The sequence below is a fragment of the Pinus tabuliformis genome, chromosome J (genome assembly GCF_031772625.1).
Source record: "Pinus tabuliformis cultivar Carrire ecotype Pingquan chromosome J, CPIR1, whole genome shotgun sequence".
Lineage (NCBI taxonomy): Eukaryota > Viridiplantae > Streptophyta > Pinopsida > Pinales > Pinaceae > Pinus > Pinus tabuliformis.
The window spans coordinates 1,488,878,795-1,488,899,581 of NC_142295.1; the positions used below are offsets into that span (position 1 = coordinate 1,488,878,795).

The 20,787-nt window shown below is 37.0% G+C and overlaps 1 protein-coding gene across 5 annotated transcripts in view; it reads right to left on the minus strand.

Annotated features, from left to right (window-relative positions):
• The window catches only part of LPXK (tetraacyldisaccharide 4'-kinase family protein), a 298,059-nt gene that overhangs the window by 118,634 nt on the left and 158,638 nt on the right, over window positions 1-20,787 (minus strand). For all 5 annotated transcript variants that reach the window (XM_089379655.1, XM_089379658.1, XM_089379657.1 and 2 more), the window contains 2 exons: window positions 17,558-17,770; window positions 8,843-8,902 (listed from right to left, as the gene is read on the minus strand). In XM_089379655.1, the coding sequence (XP_089235781.1) occupies window positions 8,843-8,902; window positions 17,558-17,770 (273 nt within the window). The remainder of the gene's footprint in view (window positions 1-8,842; window positions 8,903-17,557; window positions 17,771-20,787) is intronic.

The following is a 20,787-nucleotide window of genomic DNA, read 5'->3' on the forward strand; positions in this document are numbered from 1 at the left end:
AAAACGCGTGGTGGTTTGAAGGCCGACATTGCCAACTCAATGCGAGGGTCATCAAAATCGAATTTGCCTGCGTGATGGCCTGCGATGATGGGATTAACACATGAAACCCCTTGCGTAACCTTTCCAGAACTTTGACGGCGAACCAAATGGAAACCCCGACCACGTAGATTGAAATCTTCGAGAGCACGTTTCGACTGTCAGTGACCGAGAAAGAGATTGAAATCAGTTTTGAGATCACCGTTGTTTCGTTGATACACAGATTTTGCTTTGCTTGTGGTGCTTTGTTTCCGAAACATTGTCGACGGTGCTCAGAAATCGACACACTTAAAACCAGCGAATGTCTCAGTCGATGATGATGCAGGTCGATGGAGAGGCTGCGGGCTTGCAGATTGACGGCAGCAATAGTAATTAAGATTTACGTAGAAGCATATGCTAATCCAGCACGCAGATGGTCATGCTGCTTCAGGGTTTTGAAAACTGCTGCGTATTTATGTCCACAACTCAGCGGATTTGAGTTAACTTTCCGAAGACTGTCATGCAATGGTGGGGAGAAAGCAGTGAAAGATGACCACGATTTTAACCAGAGGAGTGCTATGATCTGGGCAGCCCTGCTTTCCTTCTGAAGATCTAAAAAAAAATTTACTCCTGATGAAAACCCTGTAGCGAAAGCACAAAAATACAAAACCCTAATGAAAACTGCATAAAACAAACATTTAAAACCCTAGAACAGCTGACTAATGTACAAATTATGGCCCCTGAAATGCCAGATTTAGCAATAACAGCAGTAATGTTTTCAATATATCAGAAATTTTTGAACTTCACTGTGAAGAGAAAGAAAATCTCTCAATGTAAAACAGAAAAGAAACTTTAAATGATTAACCCAGGGAACAATCAGCTGGGCTCTGCACAGAAAGTGCTTGCGAGAGTTGGCTGGTTCAGCCGAGAACTTCCCCGAACGCCCACAAATTTTCCTTCAAAAAATGTTTTCCTGCACATCTCAAGCAACCATCAGCAAAGAGAGAGAGAAAGCTGCTAGATCTCAGGAAATAATGGAGATACCTGCCATTATTTCAGAAACCCTAGCAGCCCTCAAACCCTAGCAGGTGAACAAGATACCTGTGCTCACACTACTCTGAAAACAAGCTATGATTAATGGCTGAAAACTGAAATATGCAGAAAATTAAAGATCTCACAGCAATTCCAGAGAGCAACACCAACACGATTTGGACCCCAAAGTCTTTTTATTAACCAGAAAATCAGATTACAAGAGAGCTTTTTCAGTACAGACTCACAGATCAGATGATTTGAAATGACCCCCTAAGACCATATATAAAGGAAATGATCCTAACGGCTAGTTCGAGTGATCCATGTAGAAATGATCTCGACCGTTGATGAGGATCAAAACATCTCTTGATCTCATCCGTCGATTTATTAACTTAAAATATTATTATTTTATTAGTTAGGGTTTTTGCTTCATTTTTTAATTTTTTATTATTTTTTATTATTTTATTATTTTTATTCATTTTTTAATTTTTTAATTCATTTTAAAATGGATCACTGAACTAAGCCTTTCGGAAACATCGCCTAGGACCTAGGACTTGGGACTCATGAGGGGATTTAAAACATTTCTCGACCCTCAGGATACATTACATCATGACTTTTACAAAATTACATCTTAAGGGACAAACCCATTTAATACAGACCCTCACAAAACACCCAGTTCTGCGACACAACTATAATCTAGCAGATCAACACACTAGGATTCTCCTAAACTTCCGATGACAAAATCCGTCCCGGCTTTGGGGTCAGGTTTGAAGGAAAACTCTGCCGATCCGTGGATCGGTGAGACGAAAAACCTTCCGAGACGTAGATTATCATTAGACAGTTAGGTCCACCTAGGCAAATTACATACATGACTCATGTCTGCTAAGATTATTTACAATTAATACATGCAGACTGGGTTTACAATCAAAAAGATCAAGCTGCTGATGATGGCAGGATGGCACGGACATGCTGATCAGGTGCTGCTTCTTTCTGTCAAGAAAAACGGGGTGCACTGCATGGGTAGTTGACCAGAAGAGGTCAACATCTGGCTCTACTTGGGGACACGTTGCTGCTTGCAGGAATGTGAGAATCCAGAATCTGCATCCATACAACACCAAAAATAAGTAGCGTCCATCCAAAAATCAGCATATACGTTAAGCACAATAAAGATAAAAGCTCTTCATTTATTAACTATCTAAAGCAGAAACGAAAATGCGGAAAAAACAAGGAGTAGGGTTAGAAATACGCTACAAAGGATGCCCTACGGCATCAGATGTGTTCAATATAGTGCATACTGAGCATTTGCCTGCTTTCAGGCAAATCTGTCGGCTGCTTGTCGGATGTGCCATGTCTAATTTTCCATATGGTAGGACTCTTTCCTATCCGAAAATCAAGCTGCTCACGGCCGTCTGATGCATCAAATCTTCGTCTAATCTTCTTCCTCTTGCGCTTCTTCTTTCTGGCAGGATGAATTACTGATGATCTGGAACTTTCTGTTTCGAAACTATCAGATGAAGTGTGTAAGTTATGCATGCTAAGTCTTTTTGTGTCTTGCATCTGATTTTTATCGTTTTTAAGCTTATCTGGATCACCTTCAATTATCCACTTAATGACCTCCTCATAGTAAGATGGAACTTGTTGCGGCAAATGAGAAGGCTCCTGGTTTCTCTTATCATCTGACCATTGTTGAACCTTTTGAACTTGTATTCTAATGGCATCCATCTGACTAAAGCATTTATCCCTTATAGCGCTGATTTGCATGGCATGGTTTTCTTGCATGTGTTTTATTACCTTATCATTCTTTTCCTCTATGTCCATCAAGCAATGTTGCATGAAATTTATCTCTTCTTTATGATTCGCTTGCATGTCAGCCAACTGATTGTTATGATTGAATGTCATAAAGTCAATTTCCCTATCATGATCAGCTTTCACGGTCACCATATTTTCCTCTAAGACTGACATCTTGCTTTGCATGCTTCTAATTTCTGTTTCATATTTAATTCTCATGGCCTCAATTTCCTTAGCATGTTGATTTTGCGTGCCCTCAATCTCCTTATTACGCTTTTCCAGATGGGTGCGTAAAGTTTTAACATCATTGATAAGATTAGTTTGGTTGCTTTCCATATTTTTTCACCATCATCTTTAAATCTTGTATTATTTGCTTTTGCTCCTCCTTTTCATTGTCATTTATCCCCGATTTTTCACTATCATGAACTTGATCTGCAATAGTTCCGGCTGATGACATATTCTGATCTTGAACTCTTTCTTCAACAGCTTGCCCTTTAATATGATTACTTTCTTCTTTTTGCACAATTTTAGAGGTAGAAGGCAAGCTGTTTGGACTATTATATCTATCTTTAAAAGCATCGAGAATGTCTTGTAAAGAAGTGAAAAAATCATTAGGAAAATTATTAAACCAATTCAAGGCATCACCCTCTAAAGAATGGACAAATAGACGCATCTTGAAATCTTCATGATTATATTGAGGAAATCTACAATATAAGATCTTTACACAAGTAAACATGTTTAAATGATGTTTAACAGCGACCGGATCATCACCCAAGAACTTAAATAATTTAGAAATGGCCTCTTTCGGAAGATCATGGAGATTATTAGTAAAATGACATGGTTTACATGAATAATCCATGATGAACAACAGAGGATGAAATGGATGATAGAAAGAGATTTCTGCTCAAGAAAATTAAGAGATGGGAGAAGTGGAGTCGCCACTTGAACAACGAATCTGATTCTAGGATCCAAAAAGTCAACACAAGCAGATATGAGGAAAGCTTCTTGTCTAGAAAAAATGAGAAAAATGGAGTCGCCACCCAAACAAGCAACAAAACCGAAGAGATGCTGCTGATATGTGATGAAAAGATGCCAAAATATTTGAATCTGCCAGCTCAAATGAGAGATGAGAAGATGAGAAGCTGAATGTCGATGAAACCCCAAGAACAGAAAAACTCTGTCCCCGGCAACGGCGCCAAAAAATGTTGTCGCGCAGATTGGCACGACAACGCTCGGACCGGGGGCTGTCACTCTGATCCCCGATCCCTCTGTTTAAGCCTGTCTCCCGCGGCTAAGGGGGGTAGACCCTGCGAGATGGTGGAGACCAACTGCCAAACAGTTGGGTGGGAGACACGATACACGATATGATAAGCACTAGATGGATTTAGAGATTTAATAGACCAGTGCCTTGTGGAGTTAATGTTTAAATGATTACTTTTTAAATGATATAGAAACATGGACCATGAACAGCAACCATCTATCATCAGCTAAAAATGATATCCAGCAATTGAAAACTTCGAAAAGATAAATGCTTAAAACCACCACGAGAATTGTAAATTATTAACCAGATATCATATTTCGTATCTCAAACTTGAAAATTTAGCATCTCAGCATAAAACATATAACGCGAAAGCTCCTGAGACTTGCAAAAATAATTTCCCACAAAATTTTTATTTTTATTATTTTTTTTTAATTTTTTAAATCTTTTTTCAATTTTTATTTTTTTTATTTTTCAATATTATGGAAATAAATAAAAATCTAAAATTAATTTTAAAACTAAACTATATAAAAAATATAAAACAAAAACTAAACCTTTTTATTTTTATTTTTATATTTTTTTGTTTTTTTTTTATTATTTTTTTTTTTATATGATCAAAATAAAAGAAAATTTAAAATCTAATTAAAATGAAACCTAACTTAAACTACAAAAATGAAAAAAAAACTAAAGTATCAAAACCTAAGATCTAAAACAATTAAAATCTAAACGTTAAACCAAAGACTAACTAAATTAAGAATTTAATTAAAAATTACATTTTATGCTACCCCCTTTCTATACATCAAAGACCAAAAAAAACAAAAAAGGAAATACGATTTAATAAAAAAAACGAAACTACAGTCAAACCCTAAATCTAAAGCTACGACTCACGCATCATTTAGATAAATTGAACAAGAAATGATACCTGACCCAATTACGATCCCCTTGCTGCGGATTTCTTCAATCGTCGAACTCGGCTGCGTGTTGAAAGGAAATCGATTTCTTTTGCAGATGAAATGGCAACCGAAAACTTAACTCTGGCCCATGAAATTTAAACAAGAAATTTGTTAATAGCTCAGTGTATATAGGACGGCGGCGATTGAAAGGAAAACACGTGGTGGTTTGAAGGCCGACATTGCCAACTCAATGCGAGGGTCATCAAAATCGAATTTGCCTGCGTGATGGCCTGCGATGATGGGCTTAACACATGAAACCCCTTGCATAACCTTTCCAGAACTCTGACGGCGAACCAAATGGAAACCCCGACCACGTAGATTGAAATCTTCGAGAGCACGTTTCGACTGTCAGTGACCGAGAAAGAGATTGAAATCGGTTTTGAGATCACCGTTGTTTCGTTGATACACAGATTTTGCTTTGCTTGTGGTGCTTTGTTTCCGAAACATTGTCGACGGTGCTCAGAAATCGACACACTTAAAACCAGCGAATGTCTCAGTCGATGATGATGCAGGTCGATGGAGAGGCTGCGGGCTTGCAGATTGACGGCAGCAATAGTAATTAAGATTTACGTAGAAGCATATGCTAATCCAGCACGCAGATGGTCATGCTGCTTCAGGGTTTTGAAAACTGCTGCGTATTTATGTCCACAACTCAGCGGATTTGAGTTAACTTTCCGAAGACTGTCATGCAATGGTGGGGAGAAAGCAGTGAAAGATGACCACGATTTTAACCAGAGGAGTGCTATGATCTGGGCAGCCCTGCTTTCCTTCTGAAGATCTAAAAAAAAATTTACTCCTGATGAAAACCCTGTAGCGAAAGCACAAAAATACAAAACCCTAATGAAAACTGCATAAAACAAACATTTAAAACCCTAGAACAGCGCACTAATGTACAAATTATGGCCCCTGAAATGCCAGATTTAGCAATAACAGCAGTAATGTTTTCAATATATCAGAAATTTTTGAACTTCACTGTGAAGAGAAAGAAAATCTCTCAATGTAAAACAGAAAAGAAACTTTAAATGATTAACCCAGGGAACAATCAGCTGGGCTCTGCACAGAAAGTGCTTGCGGGAGTTGGCTGGTTCAGCCGAGAACTTCCCCGAACGCCCACAAATTTTCCTTCAAAAAATGTTTTCCTGCACATCTCAAGCAACCATCAGCAAAGAGAGAGAGAAAGCTGCTAGATCTCAGGAAATAATGGAGATACCTGCCATTATTTCAGAAACCCTAGCAGCCCTCAAACCCTAGCAGGTGAACAAGATACCTGTGCTCACACTACTCTGAAAACAAGCTATGATTAATGGCTGAAAACTGAAATATGCAGAAAATTAAAGATCTCACAGCAATCCCAGAGAGCAACACCAACACGATTTGGACCCCAAAGTCTTTTTATTAACCAGAAAATCAGATTACAAGAGAGCTTTTTCAGTACAGACTCACAGATCAAATGATTTGAAATGACCCCCTAAGACCCTATATAAAGGAAATGATCCTAACGGCTAGTTCGAGTGATCCATGTAGAAATGATCTCGACCGTTGATGAGGATCAAGACATCTCTTGATCTCATCCGTCGATTTATTAACTTAAAATATTATTATTTTATTAGTTAGGGTTTTGCTTCATTTTTTAATTTTTTATTATTTTTATTCATTTTTTAATTTTTTAATTCATTTTAAAATGGATCACTGAACTAAGCCTTTCGAAAACATCACCTAGGACCTAGGACTTAGGACTCATGAGGGGATTTAAAACATTTCTCGACCCTCAGGATACATTACATCATGACTTTTACAAAATTACATCTTAAGGGACAAACCCATTTAATACAGACCCTCACAAAACACCCAGTTCTGCGACACAACTATAATCTAGCAGATCAACACACTAGGATTCTCCTAAACTTCCGATGACAAAATCCGTCCCGGTTTTGGGGTCAGGTTTGAAGGAAAACTCTGCCGATGCGTGGATCGGTGAGACGAAAAACCTTCCGGGACGTAGATTATCATCAGACAGTTAGGTCCACCTAGGCAAATTACATACATGACTCATGTCTGCTAAGATTATTTACAATTAATACATGCAGACTGGGTTTACAATCAAAAAGATCAAGCTGCTGATGATGGCAGGATGGCACGGACATGCTGATCAGGTGCTGCTTCTTTCTGTCAAGAAAAAGGGGTGCACTGCATGGGTAGTTGACCAGAAGAGGTCAACAGACATTTAAAGACAGATATCTTGTTGCATATCTTTTCGCTATGGCGGATATCTTGCCATATTTGATGTCCTTTTAACAGGAATCGATAACCAGGGAATTAAGCTGCACTTTGGAGATTCTCTTAATGTTGTGAAAATAACTTCTCGAAGGTTTTTCGAACTTTGAATCTCTCCCGACTCCAGTGATAATCATATTGGACAAAAGAGAGATGCATTTTTCTCTTATGAAGCCCTATTATAACACTTTATTTTTAAAAAAATAACTTTTAATATATACTAAATTTTAATTATTAATATATTATATTATTGCCACTCCCAACTTGACATTTCTTGTAAATTTGGGCAAATCTTCGAGCCCTACCGGATACTTGTTCCCACGTACCCAAAGTACCCACCTACCAGAAACTTGTTCAACATAGATTGTTGGAATCATGATTTCCATTAGACCAAAACCTGCAGGCATTATTCTTCGCTACAATCACCAGAGTTAGGATCCATGAGAGGCGGTTAGTCCATGTCAAGAAACAAACAGGGAGCACTAAACCCAATGTCCAACAATCTCCCCCCGAGCACGAGCCAGGTGAGTTTCGAACTCAAGACCTGTTGCTCTAATACCACTCGTTGGAATCACAATTTCTGTTAGACCAAAACCCACAGGGATTAGTCTCCGCTAAAATCACCAGAGTTAATATCCACGAGAGGCAGTTAGAACTTAGTCCATGTTGCAAAACACATAGGGAGCACTGAACCCACAGTCCAACAAGAGCTGTAGCGACAAATTTGCCTGCAAAACTGACCTTAGGTCTGAATTTTACCAGGTTGGTTTGACTGCAGATTTTGGGCAGTTTGACCAGCATTGACTTTGACTATTTTGGACAGTTTGACCAGCCTTGACTTGTTGGAGTTTGAGCAGATTTTTCTAATATTTTGACTTGGGTATTGGCACAAATTTCTAGACAAATTATTGATTTGTAAACCTCGCTGAAGAATAATTACTCCTAAGAAAAGTTGTTGGGTTTTCTCCCAAGGTTGGATTTCCTAAGTAAAAATAGTCTCTATTGTGCTTGGCTGTCTTTCTATGATCTTTATTGTTTCCGCTGCATTACTGTTGATATTTTCTAAAGTGTAATTCCTCAATGATATTAGCGGCATAAGAATACTGTGTGAAAACATTAGGAAGTAATTATCTAGTAGAAAATAGTATTCTACTGTGCATCTTGTCGAAAATTCAACAGCTATTGGAAAACCCTGTAATGTGTGATGAAAATCATGTGTAATCCTCATGCCATATGATGGGTAACAGTGCCTGATCATTTTTTTTTGTTGAGCTTATTGCTTCAAGGAGAGGATGTAAATAGCATTGCATATACCCTTGCACTTTTTGTTTTTTCTTGATATAAACATTATTTTTGTAAATACATGAAGCATTTTTCAAAAAATATTTTGGGCATAGATATTTAAATGAAATAAAATTAAAAAGAACAGTGATAATATAAAATCTTTAGATAAATGATCACATGAATGCAAAAAAAGGCATTGGAGGATCCAAAGAAAAATGCATTAAAAGATCACAGACATCACCTTATCTTGAAAAATGTGATGGTCACTGAAATCTACTCTGTCAACGTGTGCTGCACCCAGCTACACAATAAAAGCAAAAATTTGCAATCTTAAGCTCTGGTACATGCCACCATAAATAAATAAGCATTCATCCACTGTAAATCAAGTAGAATCAAATTTTAAATTTAAAGTCAGCCCCTTATTCGTCTCTATTAAAAAAATCCTTACATTCAATAGTATCAAATCATATGCCAAATTTTGGATAAATGCATTTATTATTCTTTATTATTTTTTGAGTGTAACCATAGAACCCAAAAGAATTATCTGAAATAGATAGGGTGATCCTGTTATCAGTTATGCTCAAAATGTTGCTGATAACAACAAATAATATGGCAGAAGCACTTGCAATAAAGGAAGGTGTTGAGATAGCTATTAATTTAGATATTCAAGAATTGATACTAGAAGGTGATTCAAATTTTTACAGTTACTGAAGTGATGGAATTTGGAAATGGCTGTTTACAATGCAACTGAAAGTTGGAATCCATGATTTGAGACATCCAAGAATCAATAAACCATTTTATGGATTTCCAATGTGTTTGTGTCAATCACAAGGCTAATATGGTGCAAGATAAAATGGCGAATAACAACACCAATATCCATGGTAGTACACAAGTTGTAAAAGGGCTTTGGCCATGGCAAGTCCTAAGCATATTAGAATCAATTTAATTGACTCATAATAATGATAAACCATGGTCCTAAAACCAAAGAATGACACACAAGAGATCAAGTCAATCATACCAATAGTCATCAGTATACTTTGTTTTATTTTATCGCATGTAACAAGACATATTCAGACCTACTTTACAGCTTTCCAAATTACTAGCTTTTGTAACAAATATGTTAGGTAGATCGATGCTTTTATGAAATGTGTACTCGGCTTATCTTTTGCAAATCTGCCATTATGAAGTCACTACTATCTCTCTATGTACTACATGTCCTAAAGTATTCTCAAGGCTACCTTCTAGCACACAAAGCTAAATATGTGATTATGTTAAGTCAATATTGGTCCTTTAATTACCAAAAAGACAAAAGAAACCATTGGGCTTGTTATCGCAAAATCTAGCACCCTAGTGCAAAGCCTCAATAAACACTCTAAATTAAGAGTAACAATGGGATCAGCCACCATTGTCACCTTAGTTATTGTTCCCCTTTTGTTTTGTGGATGGATGTTATCCACACAAGGGAGGCTTCCCTAATAGATATTGAAAATTAGATAACCAAAGAACTTCCAGGCTAAATACCCACCAAGGGTTCTGCTAAATAACACACCCAAAGATGATATTCAATAAAGTGGGACTCTAGGTGAGGTGAGAGATAATTCAAGGTAACAAGTTCAAGGGAGCTATGGCGAAATCCAAAGGACTTAAATAGTCCTTGGGAGGCTCAAATAGATCCCAAACAAATGATACCATTAAATTATCAATTATTGTTATAAATTAGGATTTTTAAAAACAATTTACCAATGTTCCACCAAGCTTCTGAGGCGGGGGGGACACAGGATTCCGGAGGTACACAGGGGGGACATGTGAGAACACCACCAAATTTGAGGAAAATTCAGGGGCTCTAGGTGAGGTGAGAGATAATTCAAGGTGACAAGTTCAAAGGAGCTATGGAAAAATCTAGAGGACTTAATTAGTCATTGGGAGGCTCAAATAGATCCCAAACACATGATACCATTAAATTATAAATTGTTGTTATAAATTAGATTTTTTAAGAACAATTTACCAATGTTCCGCCAAACTTCCAAGGCAGGGGGACACATCATATATATAACAAACATCATTCAAATTCAAATTCAATATTAAAATATATTGATTCATACACCATAAATGATTCAATCAAATCAAAATAGTAAAATATCATATATATTGGTTTAAATTCATCAGTAATCATTCTAGAATCTACATTGATTTAAATTCATCATTGATTATTTTATAATCTAATTAGTACTAACCAAAATAGTAGACACTAAAGCTTGAACATTGTAATGGTAAATTAAAATTACTCAAACTTAGGTAATAGTAAAGAGTGATGAATCAAAGACTCAGTCTGAGGTCATTAGTATCTAGAGTCAAGACTCAAAAGTTAAAACTGGGAATGAACAATGGACAATGAACCAATGTTATCAAAACTAGACTGGTCATTGAACGAGTCAACCTCAAAATCAAGATTCGAAAAATAAAATAAAATAAAAATAAATAAAAATAAAAATTTGAACCAAAAGACAAATTGACCAAAGAATACTCAAACATTTAAATTTTGAAAAAAAAAAAAACATAAATATTTATGTGCATCCATATGGATCCAAACCATTATATACAAATATGCAAAGTTTCTCATATATATAGCAAGTGTGCATTAAACCAAAATAGCACCAAGTCCAATACACTTTAATACCAAAATACATCAACAAAGAGGCTCTAGATGGCCTTTATAGTCCAAAAAAGCATCATGCTACAACGAATACCGACATATCATCCAAATCATTGCCTATATTGAGATCATCATTGTTGACCACTCTGTGTCAACTACCCCATAGTAGTACACATTTTTGCAAAGGAATTCCATCATGTTCGAGCAGTCAGATTTCCAGGATTCACCGTCATCATTCGTCAATTTATCAGAGTTGTAAACCCAAATTCTGCAAGTTTATTGTAAATGATGCTAGCATGGCCGTTTAATTATGTCACAACACCTAAGTAAGTCTCTTATTTTGGAAAAAGATTTCATCCTAATAAGTTTTTTAACCTCACCGAATTATGAGTGTTTCTAAACACGGATAGAGTTTTTCCTTCCAACGTAAACCCTAAAGCTAGGGTGGAATTATTTGACAAGGTCTTAGGTGAGTCCTATCATTATATCAAGCCTTTTGTAAAAGACTGTTTCGGAATAATTTAAGCACATTTGACTAAATTATTTTATTACAAACACACTTGGTATATACTAGATCATATAGTGTCATGGAAATGGGTAAATTATTAAGAGTCTATGTCTAAAGGTGTTTTCCCCTTTCAAGGGTTGAATTAATTGTAATATCTTGATGTAAAATATTTTGGTGCATGGTTCCTCATATTTAGACACCATGGCTAAAATATTTAAATGTGGGAAAAATTATTAATACACTTTAGTGTCAATTAATTAATTTTTCTGGCTAAATTAAATTAAAATCCTAAGCTAGGAAATTAATTAATTTTGAGTCAAAAAATAATTATTTTTATTTTTGGTTTTCTAGCAAAGAGCGGCAAAAATATTAGCCAGAAAATGGTTCAAAAATTAAAATTTGTTGAAGAAGTGTAACTAAGTTTGGTATATACAAGATGTAATTTTGATCTTTGTACTTGTCAAGAAAAATAAATATTATTTTTGTAATTTATAAGAATGAGTTTCTTGCTCATTTCATAGGTCTAGGAAAGTCAAAGAGTCAAAGTCATGTATAAGGAGCTCTTCTTGAGCCTATGTGTAATGTATGCAAGTCTAGAATAGCCCTCCAAGACAAGCACAAGAAGAAGTCAGCAAGCTAAACGATGAAGAAGACAGTCATGTGGGCCTCAAAATATATTTAAATGACAAGTCGGCTCATATGTGAAGACACAATAGTTCACTATCACATGTCGGCTTATTTATGGAGGCAGAACCACTACAAATACCCTGTTGGGGTCACCATAGGAAACCAAGAACCTCAGACAGTCTGTAATCTCGGTGTGTTTTCCAAATGACCCTCAAGCCCCTTCTTATATCTTCCTTCTGGACAACCAATGACTTAGATTAAATCAAAGGCTCAAATCGTTTTGGCTTGATCCTTGGCTTTTTCTAGAATTTTCATCCCTGATTAGATTAATATCCATTAATATTTTAATTTTCCTAAGTTTAGACTTAGGAACCCCATTAAAAATATTAATTATTTTAATAAAATCATTTATGGGTGGAATTTATCATAACGCTTTTTGGGTTCTTTGGAATACATGTGCCCAACTCTCTCTGCAAAATTTGAGGCTTAGAGCACATCCAATGCTACCCCAAATCAACACCGTGGTAGTGCAGCAAGGTGCAACAGAATGGTGGTAGAGATGATCTCAGTGTGCAGCAACGATCTCAGTCCAGATGGATCAATGATGAAGTAGCAGTGATGATGATCTCAACATTGATAAAGAAGAGGATTGTTGTCTTGGTCTTGGACTGTCATGATATGTCAAGGGTCATGGTCTTGGTATTCGTCAATTGGAATCTCTATAAGAAGAATTTTGTGCGGGTTTTCCTCTCCAAGAGGGAGAGGTTTTGGCCCTGGCAGAAAGCCAACATCTTCTATTCTTGTCTCTTATATTTTGATAACAAATTGATGAAGTAAGAAATACACACAAATTATATCAAGAGAAGTTTTTGCTAATAAGCAAAAGTTAAAATACCTCACAAATAGTTATCATGCTAAGAAAAATCACATTAACTACATTTGTCGTAGATTCTTCAACAAAATTGAGAGAAAATATAATTCACTCCAAGTGGAAAAATGAATTTTGGAGAAAGTTGTCATTTGCAAGGAAGAATTAAATTGACAAACCCAATTCCAAGGCAAAAAAATGACAAGAAATTCTTTGGGGCCAGAAAATATTTTTTTTTCGAGAAAATTATATTTTTTGGGTGCAGTTAATTGAGGAAAATTCATGGGTCCAAAAAAATTCCAATTTCCAAGGTCCTTTATCAAGGAAGAAACCAAATTTTTAACAAAAATTGAGCTTATGGACCAAGGTGATTAAGTCAAAAGTGATTTTTTGAGGAAAAAAGTCAAAATAATATTTTTTGGACTAGGAAAAAAGGGAATTATTATGGAATTTGAATTTCTTCATCAAGATCAAGGGACAAGATTTATTTTTGGCATGGATCAAACACCAAGTAGCTATTATTATCCAAGATCAAGTCAAAAATGTGCAACTTATTGGAACTAGCCATTTTCCACTTGGAGGGGGATCTAGATCTCTATATTTTCTATATAAGGAAGTTATTTGCCCCTCATTTGACACCAAAAATTTTGTAAGGAAGCTCTGAGTCAAGCTCTGCTGATGTAACTGGAAATAATAAAGAAGTCTTTGGGGACTATTCATGGTGTTGTTCCTCTTTTGCTTCTTGTGGTAAAAAAAATTTGAATCGTGTCCTTAATGCTCTACTAAAATTAATTTTTTATAAGTTATTATTTCATTAGCCAGTTGTTGGATTAATTATGTGCACATGTATCTTGCATTAGTTATTGGAATAGAGAAGCATTTTAAGTTGATTGATCTAGCAGGTATCTCTAGATCTTGAGTTTTATTGTGTTATCCAGTCTATAGTGATCTAATAACTTGATCTTAAGTGTGTAGAGAATTTTATGGTATTCGGATCTTGGGCATGAGGGGAAGTCTTCGATTGGACCAGCCAATTCCCAAGGCAAAAAAGCTTAAGAGCCCATTGTGTTAAACTTCAAGACTTATCTAACGATTTTTTTTGCAACGATTTGACTATTGCTCATTTATAAAAATTTATTTATCTTGTCTATTTGAATTTATTTGTGCTTTCATTTAGTAATCTGCTAATAAGAGTTGTTGATTCACTAGACAAGGGAATGGAGTTGGACTCATGTTCCCTTTGATCTAGTTGAGAAAATCTAGGGCAAAGAGATTAAGTGATTTCTCTTCTTTAGATAACTGTTTGTGAATGCTTTTTACTTATTAGATCAGAATCTTCTTTTACTTAAGTTAGTATAGTGCTATTCTTCATCAAACAACTACCAATGCATAAACCATAAAGAGACAAGAGACACAAAATATAGGCTATCAGCCAGGGCCAAAATCTCTCCCACTTGAGAGGAAAACCCGAACAAATTCTTCTTCTTATAGAGACTTCAATTGACGAATACCAAGACCGAGACACAAAGCTTCCTCTTCCTTCTTGAGTCAACGAAAGTCAAATTCCTTGTTCCTTCCTCCTTCACGGCAACCTCAGCTTCCTCTTCTCTATTTTAGACCTGCAATTTCTCAGCCCTAATTCAGAAACCCTCAGCACATGAGAATGATCAACTTTGGCTCTTGATTATCCTCACTCTAGAAGGAGACTTCTTCTTGACACTTCGGCTTGAGACCTTCCTTGTTCTTCACCCAAAAACTGTCTTCACAATGTGACTGTGGTAACTCGCTCTTCCTGCAGTAGACAACAATAGATTTTCACATGTGTGGAGTGTACCTAGCCCAAAACAGACCCAAAAATAGCACCAAAAGGCTTTGTTCTTCTTTTTCCCTTTCTTTGCTAGTTATGAGGCTTCCTTTCAGTGATTCTTGCACTTCTGCTTATTTCAGACCATGACCAAATTGCATACCTCTGAAATGAGGCCGCGCTACCTATTTATAGTTGTTTCCAGTGTTCCACAGGGACTCGCCCCCCCCCTAGGGGTCTAGTTTCCTAGCTCCCCCGCGCTCCGGGGACTTGGGGACGAGAAGGGGTTGTTTCCCCACGCTCCCAAAAAACAGGGTACACAGGGGGACGTGCCAGGGGGTCGTTTCCTTGTGCGGAGGGGTCGTGGGGGGTCAAGGGGGGATGTGGGGGGTCGCGGGGCCCGATTTTTTTAAATAACCTTTTGTTTATAATTAAAATTTAACATTAGTTTTAATACTTTAGGGTTTCAATTTGTTTTTTTATAAATTTAATTCATTATTCGCGCTGACCCCTCACTCCATTTGCAAGACGTTCCTAGTTCCTCTACAGTAGAGAGGAATTGGTCCACATTTAGCTTCATCCACTCTATCAAGAGGAACAGGCTTACCTCTAAAAGAGCGGAGAAGTTAGTTGCCGTGCACAGTGCCCTATGTCTTGAGCATAGGAAGACACCTGAGTATTTGAAGGGACTAACAACACGATGGGATGTTGATCCAGAGGATAACGCACAGGTAGATATGGAGCAGAGACTTGATGAGAGACAAATGGGGTTGGTTGGTGTGCCACTTAGCATGTTTGAGAATGCTAGTGATTCAGATTCAGATGGTGATATGGTTGATCCTGATTTATTCATGCAGCAGCTGGATGCAGAGACTAGCGGGGCATTACCTTGAGGCTTGAGCAAAATTATGCCTGTTTATCTTTGATATGTTGATGTTCTTATGTTATTTTGACTCTATAAAATTTTGACTCTTGATGTATGATGTATCGGACTTGACTTTTATAATTTCATGTCAATATTCATTGTTCAGTATTCAACTTTCATAGTAGGAAGTGGAACATCAATATGGTTTAAACTTTAATCATAATGTATGATGTATGATTATAAATTAGAATTTTAAATTTATATGATATTAGATAATGATATTCATATCAATGATCATGCTTTGCAACTTTTCAATTCAAACCCAATTGTCATAGTGGACTCAATTTATACATTATATTTTATATTTATAAGTTTTTAAGACCCTGACATCCCCCCACGTTTCCTAAAAATTGGTGGGAGCTTTTGCATAGGCCGCTCCCGCGTATCCTTGCTCCCTCACCCCCTCGTCCCGGAACCTTGGTGGAACATTGGTTGTTTCCCAGTCCAATTAGGCTGACTTGAGTGCGGATGAGTCGACATGTCTTTTGGAAGAGATCATTTATTCCATCTTGTAGCCGACTTGTAGGAGGAGGGCCTTCTTATACATTTAATGACTCATACAAAAATGTAACATGCCAAAAATGGTCCCTCATACATGACATTGACTCAAATTGACTTTTATGACTAGATGACAAAACCTAAAGGTTCACAATGGGAACCTTAACTAAAATAAAATTCCTTGATCATGAAACCCATGATTCAAGTACTACAAAAATAGTTTTATTTTCTTCCTTTCATCAATTACATAAAATGACAATTTACACACGTCATTATGAAGACCGAACCTAGTTACACTTTTCAACAAGACCCAGGGTGCATGGAATTCTAGCATACAGAACTGTTATCACTACAAAGGACTGTTGTTTCAAGCATCTGTTTTAGTTAAATATTGTCTATTATCATGTTCTCTTAGTCTCATGGTATATTGACTCCATTATCAAAGGGGATTAGGCACTGATCTACTTGAATCCGCCCCCATATATCTATTATATATCATAAACTTCTCGATTGCTAAATATGAATTGGTTGTAAGGGTTATAAGGAAAGAGTTAGTTGTCTCATTAGAGAATCCCACTTATGCCAATGGAGAGCAAGCCTAAAGTTAAGGGGAATTCCTACCAAGATGACAATGGGTAGGACCTCTAAGAAGTTTCCCTAGGTATGCATCTTTGTTGCTGGACTTGAATATTTTGTAGGTGCAATTTTAGAACGTAACACCTCTAATACCCAATGTCTTCAGACACTATAATGACAAACAGAACATAGATGTTGAGCAGATGCCTTTGTACTTGTAATAATATGAAAAGCTAAGCAGAGCTTTCCACTTCACGGAAACAAAATTCCAGGTTATCTGATATACCAGTTGGAAGTGCATTGGGTTGTGAAAGTTTCATAGTTTTTTGAAGTAGAGAGAAATGTATCTGGACTTATAATGAAAATAAACATTAATTGTTTTTGGACTGAAAGAAAAAAATAAATTTTGACCATATCATATATTGTCACTAAAGATTCCATAACTTTATATTGTGAAGGAAAGCTCAAACCAAAAAATGGGTTTTAATAGAATTTACCTTTTTCATAGCTAACGAAAGTGACTCTGGACAACCAATGCCAGAAACACACAATACAACCATATTGTGCACTACGTTCAAAGGAATCACTGAAGCTTCGCACTGTAATCTGAAGAAATGGCACGGGACCATTTTGCTACCAAAAATAGGGATTTCCTCCTCAAGTAAACACTCCAACATAGCCATGATATATTTATATTTTTCTTTTGATATCTGCAGACAAACAATTCAATACACACTGCTGTAAGCTTCTCTCTGCTGTATGAAGCCAAATTTGTCCCGACATAATTTGATTATAATCTGAAAAGCTAAATTGACAAAGAGGTAGGAATAATTAACCTTAAGACTAAACCCTAAAACTAACATGCAAACTATTAATGCTCTTTGTAGACAGTGTCTTCGGCAATTGATGATTGAATGAGAATAATTCAGTAAGAGAATTACATTTAACCCCATAATAGCAAGCAAGAAGAAAAGACACACAAGAAGTAAAAATGGTGAGTCCAGTTCAACCCTCAGATTGTTGACATAAATTCATAAAGATATCACTTTCCATTTCAATTCAGATCCCTTTTGACTCAAGATAGGGCAAATATCTTTCAGTTGGAGGTGGAGTGAAAAAACTGTTTGAACTCTGTGGTGCTCCATAAGAGGTTTGACACCTTAAAAACTGGTTTGGAATGGAATCCCCTTAATGGTCGTAAAACACAGCTTCACTAAAGGGTTTTAGAGTGCATAATTGCAACCAACAGAAGCATTCACATATCCCTGCACCAATGCAATCTCTAATCAAACTGCAACACAAATTGGCTCCAAAATATTTGACAACAGTGGCCACAGATCGTTCTTAGTACTTACACAGTTTCCAAAACCTCACATTTTTCATTTTAAACTTCTGTTCAACCTGCATATCATGAATGAATGATCCCTGTGAGAGTGACGCTGATTTCTTATACTCTCTGACACTGCATCTGGATCAACTGGAAGGGCCTTATTTACATTTTGAATTTAGTGTCTTATTTGAGATGGCAACTGAGATTTTCAAGAAGGATTTTATGTCAGTAAAGCCAGTAATTTCGATTTCAAGATTTGTCTATGTTTTCGCAACTATTTTTGTGTGGGCTTTTTTGAATTAAAAAGTGACTGGTTCAGAACCAATTTGATGGCTTCGATGTTTACTATTTACAGAGAATATTTTGAACTCCTATCAGGTGGTCATGATTTCTGAAGTGCAAATTGATGTCATTCAAGGATTTTAAATTGAAATTGAAGGCCTTTCTCTTCCCTCTGTTTGTGATTCTATGCATCACAGCAATTTGATTCCTTCTTTCCTGCCATGTCTTTTGTCAAGTGAAAAAATCACCCCATTTCTGTCATACATGAAAAGAAGAAAATATCCAAGATGATTTCCCCCCTTGCTGTTGGGGAAATGAAGCAAAAAATAAATAAAAGATCTAAAACTAATCAATATTTTGAAAGAAGAAATAGATACAAATATGGTAGTGTGACATTGCTGATACCAGTGATCATTTGGACAAGATTGGAATTTGGGATTGAGATTAATTTGCAGGATCCAGCATTCCCAAAGATAGCCTGATCTCAAAAACAGATTTTATTGAACTGAGATTGATACTCCGTCTCCTTCTAAGGGAAAACTCAAATTCGAAGTGACAGAATGACATTATACTCATTGGCTTGTTGAATGATGAGGTGTAGATGACAGTGAAAGTGAAACAAACACATGCTAAGTATATGCATCTACAAGATGTTAGCTTTTAGGGTGTGTGTTAGTTTTTGTAGCATCGGATGGTGTTTGTTGATTTCGGGTAGCATCAGATTTGCGCTAGCCACGAAAAATGGTGGAGAGGCTAAAGCACATGAAATACCCAAGACCCAGAAATGGTTTGGGCAGAATCTAACTGGTTTGGGAGATATTAAAATAATTAATATTTTTAATGGAGTTCCTAAGTCTAAACTTAGGAAAAATAAAATATTAATGGGTATTAATATAAAATTGGGTTAGAATGGTCCAAAAGTCATGGATCAAGCCAAATCTAATCTTAGCAGTTGATTAGAGATTTAATCTCGGCCGTTGATGGACCAACAAGAAAAGTATAAGAGGAGGCTTGAGGGTCAATTGGAAGACAGACCAAGAGAGATCAAGAACTCGATTTTCTGGGGCAGGGTTTGCTGAGGAAATTGAGTGAGTGATCTGAGTTGCAGCTGAGGGGCAGTGAATACATAGCAGAAAGGCAGAGTTAGTACCGGGAGGATCAATGCAGAAGCCGGGAGAGGTTGACGCAGAGCTAGCTAGAGGCCACGCACAGCTAGCCAGAGGCCACGCACAGCCATCCAGGAGCTGCACAGAGCTAGAGAGGGCCAACGTGTGAGACGCAGAGGCTCCAGAGGCTGACGCAGAGCCCAGAGAGGCTGACGCTGGGTCGAGAGACTGACGCTGGGCCAGAGAGGCTAACGTTGAGAGATTTTTCGTGGGACAGACTAGAGCTGGAGAGCTGGATAGGGTGAAGCAGTCCCTATTAGAGTGACGCAAAGCAGCAGAAGCTGCATTATTGCTATGGGATCGTTCATCCAGTGATTTAGTCGAAATATCTGTCTCCGACTAAGAGGTACTATTGCCGAGGGCAATCTCTGTTGGGTGAGCCATTTCTGGCACCCAGGTTGTATTCTGAAACTGCATAATAATAAAACCCTCTGAATAGCTGCACTGGTTTTCCCGCATTGGGTTTTTCCAGAGGACATTAGTCCAAAAACAACGGTGTCACTTGTGTGCTTGTTTTCCTTCAGTTGATGATATATATATGTTGATACTATACTTGTATTTATTTTCAGTATTTACATGGTAAATAACTTGTTAAGTAATTGAACAAGTAGGAAGAAATAAATCAGATAATACAGGAAGAATTTCTAATGGGATAAACTTAGAAATTACAACATGATATCAAAGTGTGGTTGCAGATCACAGGATAACTGAAGGCATTAGCCGAGCAGAGCAGTAGCAGCAGAAACAGTTGTCCCGAGTGACAGAAGTTGTTCCTAGCAGAAAGCAGCAAGGAAGGGGTGACGCACAGGGTCTACATCATCAGTTCGAGCCAAGAGGAGGATCAACGTTGAGGCAGAGAGGAGCAGACATGACCTACGCAGTGTCCGGTCATCTTTCTCAGTCAGGAAGGATCGACGTTGTGGCCAGGAGGTGCAGATTTTGCCGGTGT